This window comes from Molothrus aeneus, chromosome 3, assembly GCF_037042795.1.
Source record: "Molothrus aeneus isolate 106 chromosome 3, BPBGC_Maene_1.0, whole genome shotgun sequence".
In the NCBI taxonomy this organism is placed as follows: domain Eukaryota; kingdom Metazoa; phylum Chordata; class Aves; order Passeriformes; family Icteridae; genus Molothrus; species Molothrus aeneus.
The window spans coordinates 52,463,982-52,489,597 of NC_089648.1; the positions used below are offsets into that span (position 1 = coordinate 52,463,982).

At 39.7% G+C, this 25,616-nt stretch overlaps 1 protein-coding gene across 4 annotated transcripts in view; it reads right to left on the bottom strand.

Moving 5' to 3' along the window:
• The window catches only part of ARID1B (AT-rich interaction domain 1B), a 325,159-nt gene that overhangs the window by 59,108 nt on the left and 240,435 nt on the right, over positions 1 to 25,616 (bottom strand). For 3 of the 4 annotated variants that reach the window (XM_066546937.1, XM_066546936.1, XM_066546935.1), the window contains 3 exons: positions 22,554 to 22,643; positions 7,015 to 7,194; positions 385 to 712 (listed from right to left, as the gene is read on the bottom strand). In XM_066546937.1, the coding sequence (XP_066403034.1) occupies positions 385 to 712; positions 7,015 to 7,194; positions 22,554 to 22,643 (598 nt within the window). The remainder of the gene's footprint in view (positions 1 to 384; positions 713 to 7,014; positions 7,195 to 22,553; positions 22,644 to 25,616) is intronic. The other variant, XM_066546938.1, reaches the window with a different exon arrangement.

The window sequence follows — 25,616 nt, forward strand, 5'->3', positions numbered from 1 at the left end:
CCTCTCTTTGCAAGAGATAAAAATTATAAAAACTCAAAAAAGTTAAAAGTTGCAGCGGGCTTATTGAATGTCACTGCAATCCTGTGGGTTTCCCTTAAGCTGTAATGCCAAGAACCAAACTAGAAGTGGCCATCATCACCATTGTCACAACTGCTTTTTGAGAGGCTAATTCAAACAGGCAACAGCATGCTTTCTCCTCAAGAAAAAGAGATGATTAAGAAAAAGTATTCTTTTTCTTAATGGACACACCATCTCCTCCCAGAGATAAGAGCATAGCTAGAACATGTATAAATGCACATTCACACACCTCTACAGTGCTGTTACTTCAGAAATGACAAGGAAAATGCTCCTACTTATTTAAACTCCTTTCACCTGAATGCATACCTGCTCTGAGCGGAGTTGGCAGCAGCCTGCATCACTGCAGCAGCCGCCTCCTGTGCCTTACGGTTCACAGTTGGCATGGGTGGGCCCATCCCAGGGCCTCCCTGTTGAGACATGCCAGGAGAATTGGGGGTCATACTGGTCATGTTTCCAGGAAATGGTCTGCTCTGCATCCCAGCTGATGGCATCCGTCCCAGGGGCATGGAACCACAAGGCTGGCTTGGCCCCTGTCCATGCATCTGACTGTTGGCATTTATACCCATGCCAGGTCCTGGACCGCTGTAACTTGTGTTGGGGACACCGCTGTACGTCGGTGGTCTGGAGTAGTTTCCTGAACAAAATGATAAAAAGCACAGAGAAAAACATTAAAACTTTTGAGCAAATGTTTCTGTTTAGGAAGCTGGCAGCTGCAGAACTTACACATTTGAACTAAAGTGACCCATGCTGGCCTCAAAGTCAGGACAACGCTTTTACACCAGGACAGAGAAGCAGTGACAACCTGCAGGTTGGTTATGCAGACTCCCTGCATGGAGGTTTTAAAAACCCAGTTGGATAAAGCCAAGAGTAACCTGGTCTGATCCTTTATCTGACCCTGATGTAAATACAAGGTCAGCCAAGAACAGCTCTTGAGCACCCTTCCAACCTGAATGATCCTATGAACTTGATTTTCACGTACCATCAAACATTTTCTGTCTAATGTAAATTACAAGGCAACAGGAAATAACCCCTCCAGAGGGGTAACAGCACAGCACAGCATACACAACTGCTTTATGCAGTAGAGATAAATGTGGCATGTAAGAAGCCCATTACATAAGTTCAAGGGAGAGTCTTATTTTTGTAATTTCATGTTCTCATTCCTTTGTCTTTCTGCAGTTTCAGCAACAGGCTTCTTGCTCCCAACTGTTCTGCCCATTTAAGACAGAGATGATTTGGTGTGGACTGGTGAGGATGACTGCTGGGGTCCAAGAAAGATCCCATCCTGCTTTTCTAGTCAGTTCAGTTTGGCTATGTCAGCATAAGGAGTGGTAGATTACAGTGCAACTCCTCTGAGAAAACTAGTCTTACAAGTAAGCAGCAACAGTACAAAGATGTTCATATAAGCAGGTGCTTTAAGAAGGACAGCATGAAAACCTGGCTGAACCCAATCTGTGCTGTCACTAGAGTGAAGTGCTCCGCTTGCAGCAGCTTAACTCATTTGAGTGCTGATTTTCCTGCCACGTTGAAATCTCAAGAAAAATCGAGTATACAGCATGCAGTGTTACAGAAACAAACCCAGGCAGCATGAGAAAAAGGGAAAAAAAAAAAAGAAAGCTAAAGATATGATGGAAAACTATTTTAGGAAACGTATCACATTGCACTACTCAGTCATCAGTTTTGACTTGTCTTCATTTCCATCTCATCCAGATTAGTGGAAACATGACCCATTCCCTCCCTGTGGGATGCCACAAAGCAGAGTTTCCTCACTACTCTCAGATATTCCCACGCTTATTTGAAGGCAGAAGTCCTTGGACTCTTCCTGTGATTGTGCAGACCAGCCACGCCTCTCCTCAGGCCTCAGCTACCAGGCAGAGGAGTTGGTGGCATCCAACTCCTGTTTGTATTTAAAATAAACATATTCATCCATCATTTGAATGCACACATAATTAATTCATATGCTCCTGCTGCTGTGCTTTTGCTAATCTCCTCTCCAGTCTGTAACTGACTCACTCTACTACAAGATCTCCTTGGCGAGAATGTATGAGACCTAGGCTTCCCAAGGAAGAGAAGCAACCATCCTCTTCTGCTGTAAAATCCAAGTTACTGCCTGGGGGTCCTCACAGAAGGATCCCCAATATGTGGTTCAGCAGATAAGAGAGGCTCCAGATTCAGCTTTATGCTGTCTTAAGACTGCCCTGTCACTTCTCCTCCTCTTCTGGGCTTGGCTGCTGGCAGCTAACTATTCTCTGTTCAGTGAGCCATCACCCCCAGCCAGAGTTTCAGTTGCTGAGACTGGCTCAAGGCATGCATCTGATCCAGCATAAGTGACTACAGACTGAAGGGCTGACTAGTTTCACACTGCTCTGCTATGTGTTACAGGCAACAGGACACAACTTGGATGTTGCTCTGGGTTTCCAGTTGCTTTGTGCAAAAAAAAAGGAATACAGCAGGATGGTGTATATGCACTCAAAGATTATGCACAGCAGTTAGCACATCTTATGTACATGCTATTAGTAACACTACTTCCCAAAGTGAAGCAAATTCTCTCCCTAGACTAGCAGACCTGACATCCATGATCACTGGGAGCTACTGTCAGTCCAATTTACATGAAGACAATTTGTTTTGTCATTTAGGGTCTACAAAGTACATTCAGCAGCATGTATGGAGGAACAAACCCCAATGCTAAAACACTACTACTGTTTTCATGCTATTTTGAATTGGGACAAAAAAATGTAATCTTATGTGCTTTGGCTTTTCCAGCATACACACAACACAGAAAGAACAGTGGAATCTTCTCCATAAAAATATGTGGCTCAGTTAAAATAGCTCCTAATCATTCATCTGCAGGGATACAAGATGCACAGAGAAGTCATATCTTTTTAGTACGGAAAACAAGTTTCAATGTTTTTTTCCATCTTTTTCTTTCCCTAAGCATTTCCTCAATACTTCAAATACTAGCTATTCTTATACCTTTCCCAGACCACAGGAAAAAAAAAGGGCAAAATAAAAGCCAAACAAAATACAAGAGGAATTGCCAGGAATGAGGAGCGCAATCTTATTTCCATGTTTCTCTAATAGATTAGTAATTTGTTGGCAGTGGCTTTGACAGAAAACAGATGGATGCAGCATTAAACACAATGAATGCAGCAGATGCTAGGCCAGCCCACATCAGCTGGACGTGTCAGGCAGCCAAGTTCAAGAGCCCACACTTTTCAAGTGGGTACAAGCCTGGCAACAGCGGCTGCACAGTACTACTGAACAACTCCTCCCCTCCATATCTGAGGGATTTTTGATTCCAGCTCCCCTTTGGCAGAGTAGAATTGTACCAAGAGAGACAACATCTCTAATGCATGAGAAAAAACAATGCTGTAAGAAGAATCAAGAAGGGGAAAAAAAAGTGTAATGAAGATAAAGTATAAAAAAACTGACTAACAACCTGCCAAAGACAGATGTTCATACTTACTGCTGAAACTCTGGTCCACTTTGTTCAGGTTTGCTGAACAAAGTGCTCTGAGATCTTGCCATTTCTAGGCAAACTAAAAAGAGGGAGATTTGAGAACTACCTGTTAGCTTTGCTCTCTGCTTTAGACATAGATCAAATTCACCGTATTAAAAAGAGTATCTTAGAATAGCTCTAGAATTTTTTACATGTGCACTTAACCATCAAGCTATTCTTCTACAGCCAATTTAAATGTGTTGTTCTGAATTCCTCTGAACTATTTCACCTAGGGGACTTCAGTAAGATACAGCTGATATTTAAGTCTTAGCTCCACAGACTTTTGCATACATGGGTCTGGATTCAGAGGTCCAAACCCTCAAGATACACAGGGCATCTCATCCTTAAGTGCTACTATTTTAATTAAAATCTGAGATTAAAATCAGTGGCAACCATACACAAAGTGCTTTTGTGAAATGAGTCCAACATTAAAAGCACAAATATTCAATTCATACTACTTTATCACAAGCAAAAGGGGGTTTAACTTACAGTGAAGCTCTGGGGTTGCAGTTCAAACAAATTCAGTACTGATTTCTCTCTTTGTTATACCCCAACAGAACAGCTTTACTGCTGAATTGAGTAGGAAGGGTTAGGAAGACAGGATGCATTTCTGAGACATTTTACTGATTTCATAGGAAGCTTTTCTCTGCCCCAGTCTTAAAAGATCCAACTGACTACGGCATCTGACTGCTCTCCAGAGTGCATTTAAGGGACATTTTGCTGTGGCAGCAGTCTGATGCTCAGGTCATAGACCAGAGCTTCATTAGCCCTTGAGCTAGATGTTGCCCAAATACAAACCAAAGAGATTCTTTCAGCAACAACTTCCATCCTCACTCTGCTTTTTTTTTTTATTTAATTCCTGGGGACAAGAAAATGCTGGGATTTAATAAAAAATTAAAATTAATCTTCTGTAGTGTATGCTCCTGTGTTGTATCCCAGACACAAAGAAGTGTGGAGCCAAAGCCATTTATTATTTTTGTAGGAAATGGTTTCACAGAATTGGACTAGGACCCAGTACAGAACTGCTTCCTGGGAAAATATATTCTGCTCTTATTATAGTTCTAAGTGTCATGTAAACACATGAAAATCAAATAAATCAACCACAGGCACAGAATGGAACATTCTGCTTTCATGAACTGGGGGCTAATACTTCCAGTCCAAACTTAATGGCGTAGTCTTTACTATGGTGAGCAATTCCACTGCACAGAGGATACTAGCCTTGAGCAATTGTTTTCAGGACAGCACATAGTGAAATCCAGTATTCAAAGCTGGATCAAAAGCTTAGTGTCCAGAATGCTTTGATGCATATATGAAAATACAAGTAGTCCTGTCAAACCCAGCCTAAGCTTAACAATATTCTGGAAGAAGGCCTATGTGAACAAAACATGGAAAGCAAATCAGATCTGCGAGAATTACTTTAATTTAATAATTTCAGAACTTGGTTTCAACCCAGGTAATTTTTAATATATTTCCTATTTTGGCAGAAAAAGGCAAATGGGATAACATTATTATATATTCATCATTGCTGGCATATGATTATGCTTTGTAATAGGGTATGCTAAGAGTTGCAATTATAGATTACTTTCATTTAAAATGAAAAAATGCTATTAAAACCTTAAGTCCAGGCAAACACATAACTTGGAAATATCACTATCTTCATCCCTGGTGGTTAGATCAACCTGGTGTAAATGCAGTATTCTTCTGGTCTAATTGTTACCTACAGTCTGCAAGGCCCTAATTTTATGATGACCAGTGCACAGAATCACTGGTACTTTCCAAGCACTGGCAGAAGAACATGGTTTTCATCCATCACACTATTCACCAAACCCTTCTGAAATGGCCTGCTAATGACAATGATGCTCATTTTCTTCCTGTCCCTCAAGTTCACTTTTTAATAGCAGTTTCTTCCTGACCATGACCCATAAAATCATTACATAGGCACTTTCATCTACAGAGGGAGGAAAAGAACTGCTGAACTCAAGCAAAAAAAGAATGTAGTATTTGGCGTGTTACTTAAATGCATTGATTTAGTACAAAAACCTTTCCATTCAATCAGCGTGGATGGCTAATGTTTTACTGCACTTGACACCCACTATTCCCATGGTTCGGAATCTCAGCAGCAGCAGTACAGCTGGAAGTCAGGATAGCACATCATAAATCCACTGGATTTTTTACCAGTTAAGCTAGTTGCTCACTGTACAGATAAAAATAAGCACTTGGACAGCATTTTATTGCCACAAAATGCTTTCCAAATAAAAGGAAAGCACCAGTCAACTGCAGTTAGGTAATTAATCTTCACACATGTCTATAAGGCATTACTAGTCGCATTTTATAGTTAAGGAAAGCAAAGCAGAGAAATGAATCTACTTGCCTAAGCTGAAAGATGATGCAAAAGGCAGAGCCAAAATTAGAAACTAGGAAATCTTGGCTTGTAGCCCTGTGCTCAGAACACTAAACCAAACGCCCAGAGATGAAACAGAAAGGAGCATTGCATAGGGCAGCAAGGCTTCTTGCAAACAAACATCAGAACTGGTTCTCAGAAACTCAGGAGACTAAAATAACCATCCTTGCTAGCACGGGAGAGTCACTGAGCCCTACAGAAATTCCCATCTCTGGCTCAAGTCCTTTCTGATGCTTTTAAGTACGAAAGCAACAGTAGGAAGTGCTGAAATAGAAAAGCTTCTTTATGTACCTCTAAAGAAAATACCGACCCTTATTTATGTCATGGCTTGACTTCAACTTCATTAAACCCCTAAACAGATGCATACTTTATAAAGGTTATCCATTAAAGGCAAAACAATAGACAAGTTCAAGGTTGTCCAGGGGCAGAAATTGTGAATTCTGTTTTGGTTTGCTCCCCCACCAATTCTGTCAAACAAGCAAAATAAAAGGAACTGTCTCTCTCAGTCTGAAGGGTTAGTTAAGATTCACAAACCATATGCATTAGAGCTCAATATTCTATTTCCACAGTAGCCACTGTATTATTATGCTTGTTCTAAGACTTTACCCTCAAAGTCACCACGCAATTTCAGGTTGGCCTTGGGATTTCATCCAAGAAAAGAAGTCCTATTTTGGGAGCGGTGTTGTGACCTTTATTCCATGCTTGCTCAAATGCAGCCTCATCGCAGAGATGACATGCTTGGGCTCCTAAACAATAGACCCGGCAATGCCACAGATTCTTCACTTCCTTGCCTAATTTAAGGTCACTATTTTTATGCAGAGAAAGGTGCTAATAACAGAAACAGTTTAACAGTTTCTTCCACCAGGTGCAGCTCCACCTTTGGATACAGCTTTATTTCTTTAGGATTTTTTTTTTTTTTTTAATGGAGAGTGTTGTGTGTTTTTGTTGTTTTTAACATACATACTCACATAAATAATACATATATATATTGTAAAAAATATATATAAATTATTGTATCTATCACCAGCAAGCATTTTACCTTGTGGTCCATACTGGCTCATCTGAGGCCCATAAGTACCACTTGAATTACTCTGCTGAAAGCTACCAATTCCAGGATGCACTTGACCTCCAGGTGAGGGGTGTGGTGACATGGAAGGTCCAGTTTGTTGAGGTCCATACTGTGACATCTGGGGGTTCCTCTGTATGCCTGCCATAAAACCTATAGGGAGAAAAGCACCAAAATAAAAATTAATATTCAGGTAACTGTTCTTTATTAAAAACAAAAATCTTTGGCATAAAATAAACCATCCCTCTTTAGTTATTTCAGGCTAAGAATATCCAGAAAACTGCTAACTGCTGTTGTTCATCCAAAGAAAACCACACACATCTCCAAGTCAGAAATGATGTCTCAACCACCAAAACACGTACATAAGGTTTGAAAACCTTTACTTGTAAATGAAGACAGGGCAGTCCTGCTTATTTACAAATGGGTGTCAATTTTAAAATTAAAAGAACTTAGAGGGAAAAAAATAAAGGCAATTATATGCACTAGTTAATTAGCAGTACTAGGGAATTTGCCTGATGACTTATGGTGGGAGTATCACATCTTCAAAATTATACGTCGCTACCAAAATGCCTCACTTCAGCATATAGAAACCCACTGCAAATACTCCTCTATTGCCAACAAACTTACCAGAGCTAAAATTTACTACTATGTGAAGACTAGCCATACTAGCCAGAAATAACAGCTGTTTTCTAATGTATTCATTGTCTAGGTCCTTCTTCTAGTCTTTCCCCTGCACATTCCATGGCATTCTCTCCTTTTTTCCTTTTTGTAAATGTATTAATGAATCCCAGCTTAACTTAAGGTTCAAAAATGACGGCATGAGACCTAGTGAAACAGTATCAAATTTAGAAGCTTCACACGAAGGAACAGAACTAAGCCTGTTAAATGAAGGAAGAAGAGGGTTTTGAGGTGGGGTTTTAAAGTTTTCATGAACTGGGAAAAATCCTGCAATTGTGCCCATGAAATCTCTATGTAGGGATGCTGGTTTCCTGATGTTTTATACCCTGAAATGTTTTAGTGCTGCTTTGAATGTTGAAGAGGATGTGCTGGCAAAATGTATTTTTTTTTTTATTTATGGAGGAAATCCGCTTTCTTTCCTGTTCTGCTCGTATATTAAATTTCATCTTTCCATTTCCCTGCGAGGCAAAACCCGCACATAGCACAGGCCAGCTCTGGCTGTGCTGCCACCATGCCGGGTGAGGAGGGAGCCCCGGGGTGCAGCCACATTTCTCTTCACAGAGAAAAGCAAGGCACAATTCTTCCCAAGAACATTCTGAGATTCACATTCTGTGAGCCTCAGAGAAAGAAAACACAATTCTTATCATTTGCTGTGCCTGTGTTTGTGCAAAAGCAGAACGCAATATGGAGACTGTTTACCCAAAGTGATGGTGTTTTGTTTCCTTGGCCTATCAGGGCCAAGTTTGTGTGTGTCAGGACTGTCGGGTGACAGTCACGAGATTCAGTGCAGTGTGTGCAGTTGTGTGTAGGGTTAAATGCTTGGCAGATTCAGTTTTAGATGTATAGAATTATATAGTACAATAAAGTAATTAATTAGCCTTCTGATATCCACGGATTTAGATGCATCATTGTCTCCCCTTGTCAGGGCCCTCACAGCGTTGCTATACCGGGGTGTGGCACCAAAGGATGACTCTCCCACAGGGCCGGGGTGTCCCCCCACTGGGCAGCACCAAACATCACCCGCTCCCTACCCCCAGACACTCAATGCCCGATTCATGAAGAAAGGTAATTTTTTCTGACCCATATCCAGACATGTGATCAGACTCATAACTGAAAACACTGAGGTGCAGGTTGTAAGGAGAAAAACCAGGAGATGAGATGACTTTGTACCCCTTGGGCACAGTTCTTTCGTGCTGTGAACAGATCAACCCATATTGTGCTAAAACTCCAACTGCAAGATTTGCTGAATATGCATCAGTTTTTCCTGATCTTTGTGCAAGCTCCAAGACAAGGAACTTGATCACACCTGAACTGCAAAGTCAGAGCCTGGCACTTGCTCTGGAGGTAGAGCAGACATTGACACATGACACAGCAAAAAACTGAGTGCAAAATGGCAGCTTGGAAACTGGTCTGTACTGGTTGGAAAACTCCACACTTCTGCAAAGGAAAACTTGCATGACCTTCTCCATTTAGCTTTATTTTTAAACAGACCCCTTGATTTTTAAAGCAATTCCACTCTGGGCACAACTCTTATTACAAGGCCTATGTCTTCTGCTAACAGTGCTGGAAGTAATTTAGAAACCTAATACAATCTTATGTCTGTACAAAACCAAAGCCCATGTTCCCAACACACACCATATATATCAGTCTTGTGGGATCCATGTGAATCAAGAAATTTGTACTGGTCACACTAAGATTTTTATTATAAAGATAATAAAGTTACTCCTGTGTCTGGTATAGAAGTGAGGGGGCTTTTTCTGTTCAGCTTTTAATCTATATGAGGTAACGTTCCAAACATTGCGCTAGTGATTAAGGTTTTTCAGCCCCATTATTATTGCAAGGAGTACTTTTCTTAACACCACAAGGAAGGGTGATATACTGAACAGCTACTGGTATAGGAACTTCCAGTAGAGATACAGAGGGACTGCTGGTTGTTGAAGCTAATGGAGAACATGGAGTAATGTCTAATGAAAAACATGGGGATTATCAGTTTTAACCAGCTCTGTTGTCAAAAAGTCTTCTAAAGGGATCAGAGTAATAAGTAAAAAATAAGTGTTTCTACTCAAATGAGCTCTTCTTCAGTAAACTCCTCCTCATTCATTTTGGATGCTGTGGAATGGACTGTACAGCTATGTGTACAGTCATAAATAAAACATGCCAGGAAGAGAGTGGTACCCTTGTGTCCATCCAGATAAACCTTCCCACTCAGACCTGGTAATCTTATCTGTATGGCTTCTGGGCGCAGTCCCTTGTCCTGCCTTATCCATGCTCTGGGCTGTGGCTCAGGAAACATTGGCCAAAACCAAGCTGGGGGCATGCCAGTAACTCAAGAGCAGAGATAACTGTCCAATACTACTCAAACTCATGCTCTAGCCTTAGTTTAATAAAGATGTTGATTAACACAACAAAAAAAGAACACACTCCTAAACTGCTTCTGATGTGAGGCATGAGTTTCATCACCTCCGAGGGTGTAGAATTCTTCTCAATTTTCTCTTGAAGGAAGATAAAGAATTAAGAAAAAGGAATCCTGAAATTCAGGAAGAATATCTATGCTATACTATGTTCTGCTACTGTCTGCATGATACACTGAAGTGTGTTGTTAAAACAGGACATGTTCTAATTTCTTTCCAGAGAGGAGAGGAATCCTTTCAGCTATAGATGAGATGCGGAGTAGCAAAGTACAGTTCTTACTGTGATCTGGATTCCATCACAATATAGAGGAGCCTATCCTCATCAACCTCCACGAGAGCCCAGTCAACATCCAGAGATGAGTGCATGAGTATGAAGAGTTTTAAGTATTTGCAGAAAGCTCAGATGTCTTAGAGAGAAAAGGGTTCCCGGTCAATACATTAACATTCATGCATCATAAAGAAAAAAACAACATCAAATCTAAAAATCTTATCAAAAATGAAAGGGAGCAGCTGGCATACATTCATTTTTCCTTATTTACACACATTTTCCCTAGTGTTCAACTTCATTTTATAGGTGATACAAAAAGAAATAAATTTTCTTTCCAGAAAATTAGATTTAAGATAAAGTTTTCTTCTGTAAAGAATGGAAGTAGGATTACATTAGAGGTGCACTGGAGTAATGGCAGTGAAGTGATTCAACAACCAGACTGCATCTGACATGTCAACCCCTGTGACAACACGGTGGGTTGTTTTGTCTTTTAAACTGCTAGGAAACAGCTATGAATTAAGCCTTTAAAATTGCAGTGGCAACATACTCATCAGTGAACAGATCTACTCCCCTTAATATTAATGATAAAAAGAGGTAGAGGTGATACTTTACTTGCCATCACAACAAAAGATTACTTATTGAAAAAACACTTGAGTGGGTTTTGGCAAACTAAGCTATTTCAGAAGTAGCTGAATAAAGTGACCCTGCCAGAAGCATTCTCTTCCTTTTATACTACATTTACACACGTGAAGAATGACTGTATTAAAAACCATGCAGAGTCATCTTTGCAGGTTTGTTTTTTTTCCTCTCAGTGGAAGAGCAGCATACTATTAACAATTATCACATTGTAACAATAATAAAGCATGTTTGCATGTTCAAATTGAACATACATAGAGCATTTAAATGGTCAGGTAGCATTTTATTTTTCTTCTTTCTTTTTAGCAAAATACAGAGAAAAGTAAACCAAGCAATGCTTATGCTAGAAGTGTTTCTTCTCCTTTGATGAAGGAAAAGAAAAAAATGAAGCTTCTCTTGTTCTAAAGAACCCTAACAACTGGTAATGCACATCATTTAGCTAATACCACCAATGATGCCTTTTTAAAATAATTTAAAACCTTGTCCTTCCCTCAGGCATATGTATACACAAAACAGATATACAACAGTAAATTACTAGAGCTTCATGAAATTGCGCACTAAGGTTGTCTGCACACTGACCAGTATAAACTCATCTGTTTCTTGAATACTATCACCCTAGCACTACCCATGAAAAACACCCACTGAACTTACTGGGTGCTGCTGTAAAACCTCAGATGGATTCTTTTGATATTTTAAAATCTTTGCTTGAATATGAAAAAACCTTACAGAAAAGTAGAAGCTCAAAGAAAAAGGAAGTGACTGCAAAGGAACAGGTTATTGCATATCAGTTGATGGACAGCAACTCTCTACTGGCACACACTTTAACCACAGTCAATGAGAGGTCTTTTGATTTAGCCAGGAGTAGTCCATCAATTTTCATGAATGAATTAAATCTGGAAACACGTGCAACACTTACTCATTATAAGCTCACAAAAACTTTGGAGTTTAAAGTGCTAGCAGAGCATCATTAACTTATGCATCTGATAAATAAAAAAAGAGGAAAGGTACAACATGAAACAGCGTATTATGTAAAAATGAACTTACCTAAGAAAAAGGTACACTGGGCTACAGCTCTTTCTAGAGGGGCATGCTTAGTGACAGAGCTTGGGACCAAAACAACTCAGGAACCTTTCTGAGTAAGGAACAAAGAGGTTCCCCTTGTTCAAGGGCAGAGGCTAAAGCAAGGGCTATTACTAGCTAGACAGGCTTATTAGTCTGAAAATCATGGAATAAGAAAAGTAGAAACAGATTGGATGCACACACTGATGATCAACTAATTAGGGAAAAATAACATAAAATCGTGTACTTATGAATCAGCTCAAAAAAATTAAGTATGTGAAGAGATATTTTCCACTACCTCTAAAGGAAAAACTTGTGTGTGGGGAGAAACACAGAAATTTCCAATGCTTGGTATTTTACCAAAACACTGGTCAGTACCCTTGAGAAAAAAGAGCAAATGTTTGCACACCCATGACACAAGTTTTTGGCAGACCTTCCCTCCTCAGAGAGCGGTTTGTGTTGTATCCACTCTCTCAGGATTTTCACCAGGGTACACAACAGACCCATGACGGATCTAAAGCAGTGACTCCCAAATCTAGCTCATCTGTGGATAAACAGCACTGAGACAGACATGTCAGGGTAAAGCTAAAGAAATGAAAAGCATTATTCTGTGATTTGGCACCCTGTTAGCACGGCAGGATGCTGAGGAACATCACAGTCACCCTGAAACTCTGCCCAGCCCACCCGTTTCAGATGGGCAAGGACAGCTCAGGAAGGCTTTGGACTGGTGAACCATGTCTGGGTTTTTGCCCAGCTAAACATGTCCGTAGTCAGCACCTCAGAGCACTGCAAGGAAATACCCAACAGAACACAACTCACACATTAATCAAGTGCTCTAGTAATTGAAAGAGTTGGTCATTCTCATGTAAGCCTGTGACACCAAACCCCTAAATGCAACCAGGCTGTCTGCAGATGGTACTTGAACAAGTATCTTCACATGGTGTGGTCAAACCTGGAGATGTGTGGCTTCCAGACAGCAGGAGTTAAGAAAATTCTGTTGTGCCATTGCTTATGGGGGGCCAGCTCTATCTGGCCATGAACTACTTACTGTCACTGACAAAGAATGGCATGGTACCTGCCCCTAAGGTGCTACTTAAAATAAACACTGAAAAGGACACAGTGAGAGAGATTTAGGCACTGGAAAAAAATCTAAGCAGACAAAAATGTTATACAGGTCTAAACAAATAACAGCAATTAAGAAACTGATGAAGGTTTGACCATGTACCAGAAAAGAAATTAAGTTAATCAAATGAAATCATGTGACATAAAAAACCTGATATCTAGAGCAAGCAGGCACAAGATTTCTTTACATTCAAGATACCTCAGATCCTATTTTCATTTTCCAGAAAGCAACCTTATTAACATATGCCCAGCTAGACCTTTGTTTGACACACACAAAGCATCTGACTTAGCAATACACTCCACAGGGTGATGGGTTGGTGAGCATGAGTGCCTGAACTTGCAGTGTCAATCTCATTCAGACAATGCAAATACCAAGTCTTAATATTCCTGTCCAGTTAATAGGCAGATAAAAGAAATAAGAAATTAAATAAATAAAATACCTGCACTGCACCAATACAATATCTTTGGACATAATACTTTATAAAAGCTAAAAAAAGTATTTAAAAATTGTTATTTCTTTCTCCAATCACATTCTATTAAAAAAAAAAAAAGTTCCAAAATGTTTTTAGGAGAAAGTTCTTTGAGAAAAAAGAGTAAATGTAAATGCTTGCACATCCACGATACAGTTTTTGGCAAACTTTCCTTCCTCAGACATTCACTCTCTCAGTTCTTCTGAGAACTCTTCTTCTTCTAATGAACTGCTCTTCTTCTAATTAGAAGTTCTTCTAATGTTTCTCCATTAACCATGAAAAAAATGTAATCAAGTTTCTACACTGAGCTCTTTTTTTCAGCCCACATAAAAACCCACATAAACCTTGCCAGTTTCTCCAAGTCCATCAGAGCACCACTAAAACCATCTGAACTTCTTCAGGCGAGAGTAACAGTGACATGATTTCCCTTTGGTATCTGGAAAATTTATTTTCACAATGGCATCTGCTAATATCTGCAGTACAACCACCACATTTCTTCACATCAATTTAACAAAGAATGTTTCTTTGCTTATGTGAAACTGCAGTAAAGGAAAACATCATCATAGCAAAATTAGGATTTCCTGCAAAGATCACTGCAGTATTTCTCGTTTCCACAAAAAGACCAATGTTCTGTTTAAGAAAAAGTGCTGGACTGGTTTTATTTTTCTTTAAAATTATTTTTTTATTATGCTTTAATATCTATCTTACAGTCTCCTCACTGTTTATTTGTCTGACTGCTTCTCTTCACAATGTGAATAGCTTTGGGGAAGATGGAAACTAATGACCTAGCTAAGGTTTTAACCCAGACCCCCTAGTGTTTTACCAGCTGTGCTATTAGGTTAACTGGCTGAATCTCCTCTGCTTCTCTCTCTGATATTACAAAACCCAGTCTATGTATAGCATGCAATAATGTTTAAATTTTTCCCACCCCTAAACCTCCCTCTGCTACTGCCTAGCCTTGAAATTCATATAATCTATCATTGATAAATTAGAATCTGGGGAAGGATCAGACAGATTACCCAGATGGTAGCCGGGGAAGAAATATCCAACCTTTCCTAATGCAAACCTTGCATAATGCTCTCTGATGCAAATTTTAAGTGCTATACTGAGGACAAAGAAAGGAAGACATTTGTGGAGATGTTCATGCACAGCTAAACAAAACCCACACTGCTCATCCACCATTTTACACATCATTTGTTACTGTAATATACCTTACAGAACATGCTTTTAATATGGTGCTTGAAAAATCAGGGTCACAGTAACTTGCAGTACAAAAGCGCTCACCCTGCCCTCCCAGCTGCCCCCGAAGGGAATCCTGAATTTCAGTAGGTAGCTTGGGCTGCTGGAATTAATTTCAGCAGCAAAACAAAAAACCTGAGGAGTCTGTCTGCTTTGCACAATCAACATTTGTCTAAGTTTCCCTAATAATGTGCACACTTAGGAAAATCATGGAGGAGAGCAAGCAAGGAATGGCATTTTACAACATGTAATGTGCAAAGCCTGCAGGCTTAATGGTCTAAATTTCAGGTTTGAAAATTTTACCCTCCCCGGAGAATGCTGTTCAAAGGTTCCCTGAATCAACTCAGATCTTCCTTTTCACGAAGTAAATATATTGAATATTGCTATATATACTTTGTGGACAAGACTAAAATATATGTGATGTATCTTCTGCACACATGTAAAAGAAATCATATTGCTTCTTTCAAAAACACAAAATCAGTATGTTGTCTCAGTCCCAAAATGCCTTTGCCTCAGTCTTATTTTTACCATGATTTATGATTTGACTGATTTTTTCCTTTCCTTGATTTGCAGCTGTTCCCTGATGAGTGTTTATTCTTTTGGGATCCTTTGGGATGGTAGGAATTATCCAGTGTTAGCTATTAATATATACATTATATATATGTATATATATATAATGTATGTATCAACTCACTGTCCTGTATGTTAATTTAAAAGGACATAAAGGGTCTTAGATCAGAGGTTGTTTATCTTTACAGAAGCTTCATAGAAAGGTTAACTTAGGCACTGAGTGTCCTGACAACCATGGTGGTGTTGAACAGGCAGACCACAGGCAGCTCCCAGTTTATAGGCCATGATGGGAAGCTCTCCCAGGGATGGGGATCATACCCAGCAACTCCACATCAAGCGTGTGACAGCAACATTGAGTCACTCTGTCAAGTTCTTCTTCAGTAACTGCTGTAGCTTATCTTGCTCCCTGGGCCCAGAGGCAGGGAATTTGATGGCTGCCTAATGAAGTCAGTGGAAACTTTTCTATTGAGAAGTCTCTCTGCTGGCAACTATATAAACTCTCTCAGAATAAGTCAATTCTGCTCCCTAATCTCAAAAAGAGAATCTCCAATTTAGTTTAAAAATGAAATAAAGATTCATCTCCAAGTCTAACAAGATTTAACATCAGCAAGAAGAGTGCAATGACCAGCTGCTAGTATACAAAATTTATTTGTTGAGACTGGGTTTTGATTGTACAGATATTATTACCTACTTCACATCTGACTTCTGCAGTTTTGCTGTCTCCCAGCATGGCTTATCATATGTAAATCATACCCTTTTGTCCTTTGGTTCTTCTTGCAGATGGCCTGCTGTATATTTAGCATAGGTCACAAGTAATCAGATCAACCTAAAGCTGAGACTGGCTGGTGTATGTCTGAAATCCAAGTACAGTCTGGAACCAGCATGCTGAAATGGTGATCGACTTCTTTAAGAATTAACCTGTTTTGGCAGAGTAACATAATTTCTAATACTTTTGGGCAAGAAAAGCAGGTTTTCCTGAAACACATAAGAGACAGACACAAAACTATGCACTCCACAGCTCAGAGAGAAGAATAGGAACTTTTCTTCCCAGATGATGATTACTAATCAAAGTAGACATATTGTAAGCTTTTTTGCTGTGCATTGCTAATCAAAATAGCAAAGAAAAATAGTGTGTACATATTTTAAAAACCTGCTTATCACACTGACACTACACTTCAGTGCACTTCCACTTTTACAATCCAATTAAAAATACAGAGGTGAAGATAAATGATGGCCCGATTTTTTTAGAAACTGTCAATCAATTTAGCACTCACTAAGTTGAGAAAGTAATGTAGCTTTTTGAGTTACCAAAAAAGCTTGGTGCCTGGCTCTACTGCACAGCTCTGCCTTCACATACAGACCTGCTCTGTGTTCTCCTCAGCATCATGTTCCTACTTCATCACGTGCCTTGAGATAAAAAAGGGATGCTTTACAGAGCTAGCGTGACAGTTCCTAAACCCTGCCTTTCCTCCTTACGTGATGCACTTTTTCTGTTTGTTGAGGGCACAGCTCCTCTTATCCCAGTTTTCTGGGCATGATTTCTGCCCAGCCTGGCAGAGTGTTCCTGCCTACCAGACAGAGCTCAGCTCCCCTGCACTGACCCACTTGGAGAATGCTGTGTGCAGAAGAGGCACTCAAACATACCTGTGGCTTTGCACTCTATGCATGTCTCAAGCATCTTTCTTTAAGAGCCTGAAATACTTCAGTCTACATCAAGTAAACTTATTACCAAGTCTGATTTAACCTTAAGTGGTGTCATCGTTAACATGGCAAGCAGAAGAATGTTAATGACAAGAATCATTTTATTCTCTAGCTCCTCAGTGCTCTGAATAGATCCCAAATCCCCAAATGAGAGCAAAAAACGTATTCTCAGGGAAAAAGTCTTTTTAAGATCTAAAAGCAAACTACAGTATCTTTCTTGTTGCAATAAGAATTCTTTGATCTATTTTCTTCCTTCTGGTTTCCCCTTTTTAAGAAAAAAATAGATTTCAGGGAAAAGAATCTCTACCACCAAATGTCAGTATTAAGCCATAAATCTGATCAGGAACTGTAGGTGCAAAACACCTGATTGGTATGCTGTGTCTTCCACACGAGCAAAAACATTTATATTTCATTAGAAGAAAATGCATGACAGTGGAATTTATGTAACGACTGCGTACAAATAAGCATGCCCAGAAAACAGTTAAAGGGGAGAAAAATACCTGTATGAAATCTAATGGGTAAATTAGGGAATTTTAGTTACAGGAATTCAGTTGCTACTTAGTGTTTGTAGGGAAGCACAAAGAGAACATCAAAATGCCTGATCACATCCCATCTGTTACAACCTCTTACTGGATAACATCTTGACTGCCAAAAAAGCTATTTAAATTTACTACATTGCAGCTACTGATATATATCACTTCTGTGAAGATCTAATACTAAATAAGGACAAGATCTGAGGATAAACCTTACAAGCAGCAGTGTCAGAAAGATCCAAATTTTGCTTAGTGTAACACCTGTACTCTTAAGAGCAAGCAGTTTTCAGGGACTCCTTGTGCCTGACTGTGATATGTTTTTAATAGAGCACACAACTGTACAACACTCCTCAAAAGCTGGATGTCAACAACGGAACAAAATAAAGGTAGAACAGAAAGAACGACATAAAAAAGAAAAAAATGAAAAGGTACTAGGAGAAGGTAATGGAGAAGGCGGCAACTTCTATTCAACAATTTTGGAGGTGATTACTCCAGGCACTGTCCACACAGATCTGACAGGCACAGAATGCTGCCATGAAACTGCCTCCAGCAATGGAATACATTTTCCAGCACATCACAGCAGCTGCAACGGCATCAATTCTGCTTGCAATCCATGTCCAAAAAGAAAAGTTCTCAGTGGTCCTATTTCAGCATATCTCAAGGACTAATTAAATCCTCATTACTATCTTCTAATTATTCCAGTGCTCTGGGATTTCGCTCCGCAAGTCCCCAGTGGTGCATTAGATGAAAAGGGTTAAATAACCTGTGTTGATTTTGAGACTCCAGATCTATTTCAGACCTTTAGCATATCATCAGCATTATCATGAATATTTAACTATGTACCGCTGTGAAAATTATAAGGGGAAAACAATTAAAGATTTTTTAAAAATTAATTCTGACCCATATACATTTGCACTAATAAATAAGGCTTCTTTAAGTATCCCCATTATGAGAGTGCTTGCTAGAGTAATAATGTGAAGTCATTAACTGTTTTCATTAAATTCAATGGTTTTCAGGAGCTCCCAATTCACTATTTTAATATAAGACTGAAACCTGACATCTACATACCCAACTGCATAGGCATGAAAATACTGTTTAAAAGCAGGTAAGTTTTCTAACTTTTTCAGAATTACATAAGGAACCATTCATTCCTGCAGGGGTAAAAGTGCCTATTTCAACATTATTATGACAGATATTGTCCTAACAGTGCTTGCACAGGTGAACGTTCATAGAAGCAGACAGAAATCTCTCTTAGTTTACAAAAGTAAGAATGGGAGTATAAGCTAATGGCCAGGACAGAGGTTTCTTTTTCAGGCTGCAGCTTCAGGAAACTAATTTAGAGGGTCAATTGGGATGTGCTGGGCTTCTATTTGATCCCTAGAAATAACTTCGAACTCGCTGAACACTTCTGGCTACTAAGGATATCCTCAAACTACAGCTTCCAAAATCCAAACAAATAAATAGCTACATAGGGAACTCAAGTGGCTGTGTATTTGGCCTCAAGTATTTGCTGAATAATTATGACAGCTGCCCTTCCTCTGGGGCTGATGCAAAGAAAGTTTATAAGGACCCTTGACTTCAATAAACACAAAATACGGAATCCCTACTTTTGATCATATAAAGAAAAGTCTGGAGGAGGTCTAGAAACAGAGAGCAAGATGTGCATCCTCCTTCCTCCCAAAAATGAAGCAAATTTTGATGACTACCTCAATTAGTCATGATGACACTGTCATTATGGTAGTCCCAAGTCATGGTAATTGTTGGGATTCAGCAGCACCTAAACACACTCTTGCTTCTCCAAGAGACTTCTGACACCAGTCTGTCTCCACAGCTGTCTGACTCCAACAGTTCTTTAACACGTATGGGACTTGACTTCAAGTCCCACTGCTTTCCAAGTCATGTGAGCTAAGAAATAGGTTATGTACATCAAATAAATGCAATTTCTTATTTCTTAGGTAGCCAACATGTGTTGGCAGAACTAAAACCATTTCACTGACTGGGCATCAAACAACAGCGGCCAGTCACCGGTTGTGGGACAAGAACAGAAGTGCCTAGAACAACAGGCTACATTTACATGGAGCAGGTCCAAAAGTTCTACAGCTTGAGCAGTACATGAAAAATTTAAAAATTATTTTTTAGAAGTAAGCATTTTAATGCTTATTACAAAAAGTATTAAATAAGCTATATAAAAAGAAACCTGAGGAGCACAAAAAAATCCAATCCCCCAAGAAACTCTTATTACTGTATATATGCAGTACATTACTACTCCCCTACTATCACACACAGAATGTACATGTAAAAATGTGGTCATTGCTTCATGCTCCATTGTGAGACAAGGGATGTAGAGTCTTAGGTAGGCAAACATAAAAATCCCAGAAGGGTGCAGAGTAACCATGGAAAGCACGATAAAATATAATCAAACACTTCAACAATAAAATAAGTAAGTGTAAACTTAATGATTCAAAGTAGTGGTTTAGCATCCTGAAGTGCTACAGCTCCGACTCCACCCATTGGTCAATCTTCATGATAGCTGGTAAATAACATTTTTTCCAAGTATTGAGAGCAGAGGATTCTGATCAAGCAATGATTAGTAGTCTTTTGTTCATCCATTCTCTCTCTAAACAAAGAAAGAAATGCTACACAAAGTGTGAAAACAAACATTACCTTATCCTATGGAGTGCCTCGGGGGTTTTTGTTTTCATTTTCCTTTAACTTTTTTTCTCTTTTTTAGGAGAAAGTGTATCAGTAAGCCGAGAGTTTAAATTACTGTAACAGATGCCCAAGGATCAGGTGTCCTTAGCAGCAACGATTTTCTGCTCAGGTTTTTATCAGTAAATGACAAGCACCTTCCCTTTGAGTCCCCATCATTCCCCCTCCTTCCTTTCTTCAAGTTCTGTGGAAACCAGTTCAAGCAAGCAAAGGAATCAACTAATGTAACAGCCTTTTTAAAAGGTGAAGTTTTCCATTTCAAAGGAGCCTCTAATCAATGACAGGGCACAAAAGGGAATGCACGCATGTTTATGCGCATACAGCACAGACTTTAGAGAAGCTTTGGGGAACATGTTCTGCAAAATCAATATGACCTAGCTAGTTACAAAGTTTGAATCTCCTGCATGAAACAAATGGACTTCTTGTACAAGCTGGGTCACAAGGATCATGCATATTACACCAGATTTTGCATGTAAAGTGTTCAAAACCTGCAACATTCCTGAAGACATTTTCATTTCAGAACATAACCACAATTCTCACTGTGTAGACAAAAAACAAACTAAATCAATCTGTAAATTTTACTTCTCTCACTGTTACTTACTTGTTTGACTTTCCAGTTATGGCAGCTGTGTTCTGCTTTACTTCTGAATACCTGTCTGCCTCTCCTGATCATACACTGAACCCCAGTTTTGTTCTACAGCAGAAACAGAGGGGTTTGACCTTTCCAGTTCTGTCAGACCTGCCTAACTTGTCCCCCAAAGCCAGGTGAGGAACATACTCTGCAGAAATAATTATTACTGGGCACTATAACATTTTATGCCAAGACTCAGTTGCGCCAGGAAATGCACACATCTTTCTGAGATGTTTGGGTCTTCAAAGCCTTCATCTGATCCATTCCTGCTGCTTCGTGACATTTCTATCCCACAAAGCATCAGGTCTTTGCATTATGTACCGAGGGCATTCTTTTTTCACCAAACACGTATGTTATTTTGAATTTTTTTAATGGGAAAATATGTCCCTGCACTAACAACTGAGTATAAAGAATGACTGAAAAGGAAACAGAACAAATCAGCATGGAATCCTGTATTTCATGTTCTCATTAATCAGCATTCCTGGAGGAGGGGACATTCAACACAGAAAAATAGCAAAAATTAAGACTCTCTGCTCTTCTTTGTGAGTCCTCTTCGCTCCTCCTGGATGCTATCCCAGAAATTTGTCATTCTGTGAGTTCAACTTGTTTCACTGTGAGAAAACTTCTAGTATTTATGGTATCCCCATATGGTGCTACTTGGGATATTTCTGGAAGCAAGACATTTTAGGAGGGGCATTTCATAAATAACTCCATGTTTATCACAGTTATCATGTGTCTGTTTTGCAAGCCTGTCACTGGCACATGTTAACCACTGCATGGACAGGATGCCCGGTTTACAGCAGTTGATCGCGCGTATGGCCACGCAACAAAGCTGTGACAACTGTATTCCATCAGCTAGGGAAAAAGGAGGTGAAAGGAAAAAGGGCTTAACGTTTATAAAAGGCAAATTTAACTTAAAAATGCTCTGCTTATTTTTGTGAGCACATGGTAGGGAGCACCCTTTTAGAACAGTGCTCTTGCCTGCAAGGTTTTCCATGGCAAGATTTCCAAATGATTGAACCATTTGACCTAAATATTTGATTTCCCTTTATTTTTAAAGATATTTTATCCGAGAACTGGCTAGAGGACTATTGTGTCCATGTAAAGATATTAGAGATGACAATTTTGAGAACAGTAGCAAAATTGCTCCTAGTTAGCACTCTTTCTCTACATCTTAATTACAAGATAGAAAATGAAGAGCTGTATTCTTCAGGACATGACTCAAGTATTTACAGAAACTGCCTTTATACTCTGGGCATTCACTGTATTTTGAGAAAACCTTATTTTCAATTATAGTTTGGTAAAACCTGCTATTCAGTTGCTCTTTACCCAGAGACAGAAGCCCCCCAAGCTTTTTACAATGAAGACTGTCATTATTTTCCCTGGGAAAAGAAAAGAAATTCCAGGAAATCTCACTGCTAATGTGCAACTTAAAATGAAGGCTGCATTTGGCACCAACTGAAAAAGCCCCAACACCTAACAAACCTCGGTCCTGTGGCATTGGTGACTGGCTCAAGGCAGGGTGGGAGCTGGATTCTGACTGGCTGCCAGGAGGCTGCGGTGGCATCTGACTGCCTGTAACACACAGAGAAAAAAGGGAAAACACACTTGCTTTTAGCATTTCTGTGCACAAAACCAGGCATTGCTGCATTTTTCAACCACTCAACATCAAAGAAAGTACCAGCTGTATAAGGTAAAGACAGAGCTCAACAGGTCTAGCTGTTTTTCATACGTTTTTCTTTTTTTTTCCTTTTATTTTTTGAAACCCATGGAGGAAACATGCACAAACACATTTAGCAACAGGCATGGCGAAATGTTCAATTTCGCACTGAGCGAGTTCCCAACCTCACCAACATGATCCAATTTATAGCTGCAAATCTCCTGACACATATTTCTGTTAGGGAGTTTAACAAAATTCAAGTCTGCTGAACAATAGGGCTCATCCTGCCTAGTTTAAACTGGCCTCCAGCCAGGCAGACATGGACTGCTGCCAACAATATTACCAATGAAAAATTCGGTCAATACAAAAATGACTAACAACAACAGTTTAAAAAGTATTTAAATGAATCAGTGGTTTTAATATTGTTTGAATGTCCATGTAGAATATGGGAATAAAGAATAACATGTAGGCACGCATGGTGAAAGTGAATGTTTGAAAGAGATCAGACAGCAAAGGGGTATCTTATTATTAAAATAAAAACAAGGGGAAGTTATTTATTAAAATAACTAGCCAGAACAGACACATTCATTTTTATGTCCTTGTTCTTGCTGTCAACCCACCCAAACAAGCAGAACACTCCCAGTGCTGTCTGTGAGGCTCAGAACACAAAACGTTCCTTTTCAGTGTTAATGGATAATAAGGCAGATGCTTACTGCACTGATGCAAGTCACTCCTCTGGGTCACCATTCAACACCGTGTCAAGTACAGAGGTCCATCTTACCACCCTCCCATTACCACCCTCCCAATGCCCCAGGAGCCTCAAGCTGAGGCATCAACCTGCCTCAGCCCGAGCAGGAGGAAGAATGAGACCTGGACATCCCCTAGGACTCCTCTTTGCTCTTGGTCTTATACATGCCTGCTTGTGAGAGCCCAAGTGGCTTGAAGACCACCTCAGGTTAGGCAGCAAATATATACTTTAAGCATTTAGACACTTGCAGTGACGAGCACAGTATAAATAGCAGCAGACAGATTTATACCCCTCATCCTCAGAAACTGTTCAGATTGTTTTCCATTTGAAAGAAATGGAAAGAATAAAAACACAGGCAATAGATTTGTGCCTGCTGAGACTCATTTCCTCCTGCTCAGCAGCTGCCCCTCTGCAGTGGCAGGAGCAGGAATCCTGCAGATGGTGCTGGCACTGGGAGCCGGGCTGACAGCGGGGCAGCAGGGGCTGCCCTTTAGAGCGACCAAGGGCCCCAGCTTGGACATAAATGCAGGAAAGCAAACGTGTCTGCTCTGCCCCATCCACTTCCCATCCCAAAGCCACCGGCTCTCAGCAGCAACTCTGAAGAAGGGGCCAGATTGATACAGAACAAAGAGAAAATCTGTGAAATGTGGAGTGTAACCACTGCCTAGCTATTCAGATGAGGTGCTTTTGCACTAAAAACATGACAGTCAACACTACCGGGAGCAGCTGTGACAACTGTCTCAGAGATGCAAATGCTCGACCAGAGGCAGAATTGTTCCTCCAAAAGACCAAACATGCCACTCAGCACCCAAGGCTTTGGGTTCACAGCCCATTCACGAACTCTGAGGCATATGACAATAATAATGACAAATTCCAGCTTATGTTTTGATGTCACTCAAGAGCAGGCTGTGGAGATGGTAAGTGCCTGCATTATAATGAAAGCTTTCGGCTTGACAGGAAGGATTCAGTGACTCAAGACTGTAAACAAACAGCATTTCCATGTTAACACAGGGCACTGCCGCTTCCACTGTGTATGCCCCAGGCACCGCTATCAGAGAGAGCACTTCAAGTTGATGTGAACCATCTAAGATTTCTACAAACACTTAAAAAAAAAAAAGTAATAAAAAGCAGGAGTGGTTCTGACTGCACCACATAGCTCTCAGAGGATCCTCCTTTAGGTAGATGCTTGGCAACTTTGAGAGAAGCTATAGTGCAGAGAATATCTATGATAGGCAACATATTTTGCATATTATAGATGATGTCTGTTTTTTTCACCCTGATACTAACATCAGTTATCTGGCTGAAGCCTTATCCCACACAGGCAAATGTTCAATCACTGACCAGTAAAGTCAAATTGTAGAACAGTACCTGTACAACTTTTATGAAGAAATCGATTTCATCCACATCCTCAGTCAATACAGACTCTGGAGTTTTGCAGATTCACAGGAATTGTCAGTCTCTGCAAACATTTATGCTATTTTTTTAGGTGTACTTCTGGTTTTTTCCCTTATTAAACAAACTGTCAAGCAAAACTTTCGTTTCACAAAGAAAAACGTTTCATAAACATGACCAACTCTGTGTAAGTAACAAATTTCCAAGAGAAGTATCCACTACACTGATTATCAGTGGGTGCTACAGATTATCCAGGTGCTGGACATGAAGGTACTGTATCAGAGCGTTTTCAATCAAACTGCCATTTTATTCTTAGAAGTGATGTGAAAGGTAAAAAGAGGTTAAGCACCCAAATACCTTTGAAGACTTGAACTGAACTCTTAATTTGGGTATCTAACACCTATTGATTGGGAGCTGATGACAGGACTTTAGAACCTTTGAAGATCCTGTCTGCCATGCTTTTTAAGTTTCTTTGTCATGAAAAGAAGTGACCTTAAAGATTTTCTGTTTCTTTCCTTTAAATGATAGTAATCCTTTTCTCTTTCAACCAGTATTGCTGTTGTGTTTCTTGGAAGACACTTTAAATAACACATGAACAGACTTTTCTATTTTATTAGGGAAGGAAAACTTCTACGAAAGAAAAACAACTTTTTTTAAAAAATTTTTAACATAACTTCTACAGCTATCCAAAAATCCAGTATTTTTTTTTCCACTGACAGACTACTGCCTCCTTTGACCCAGTGATACA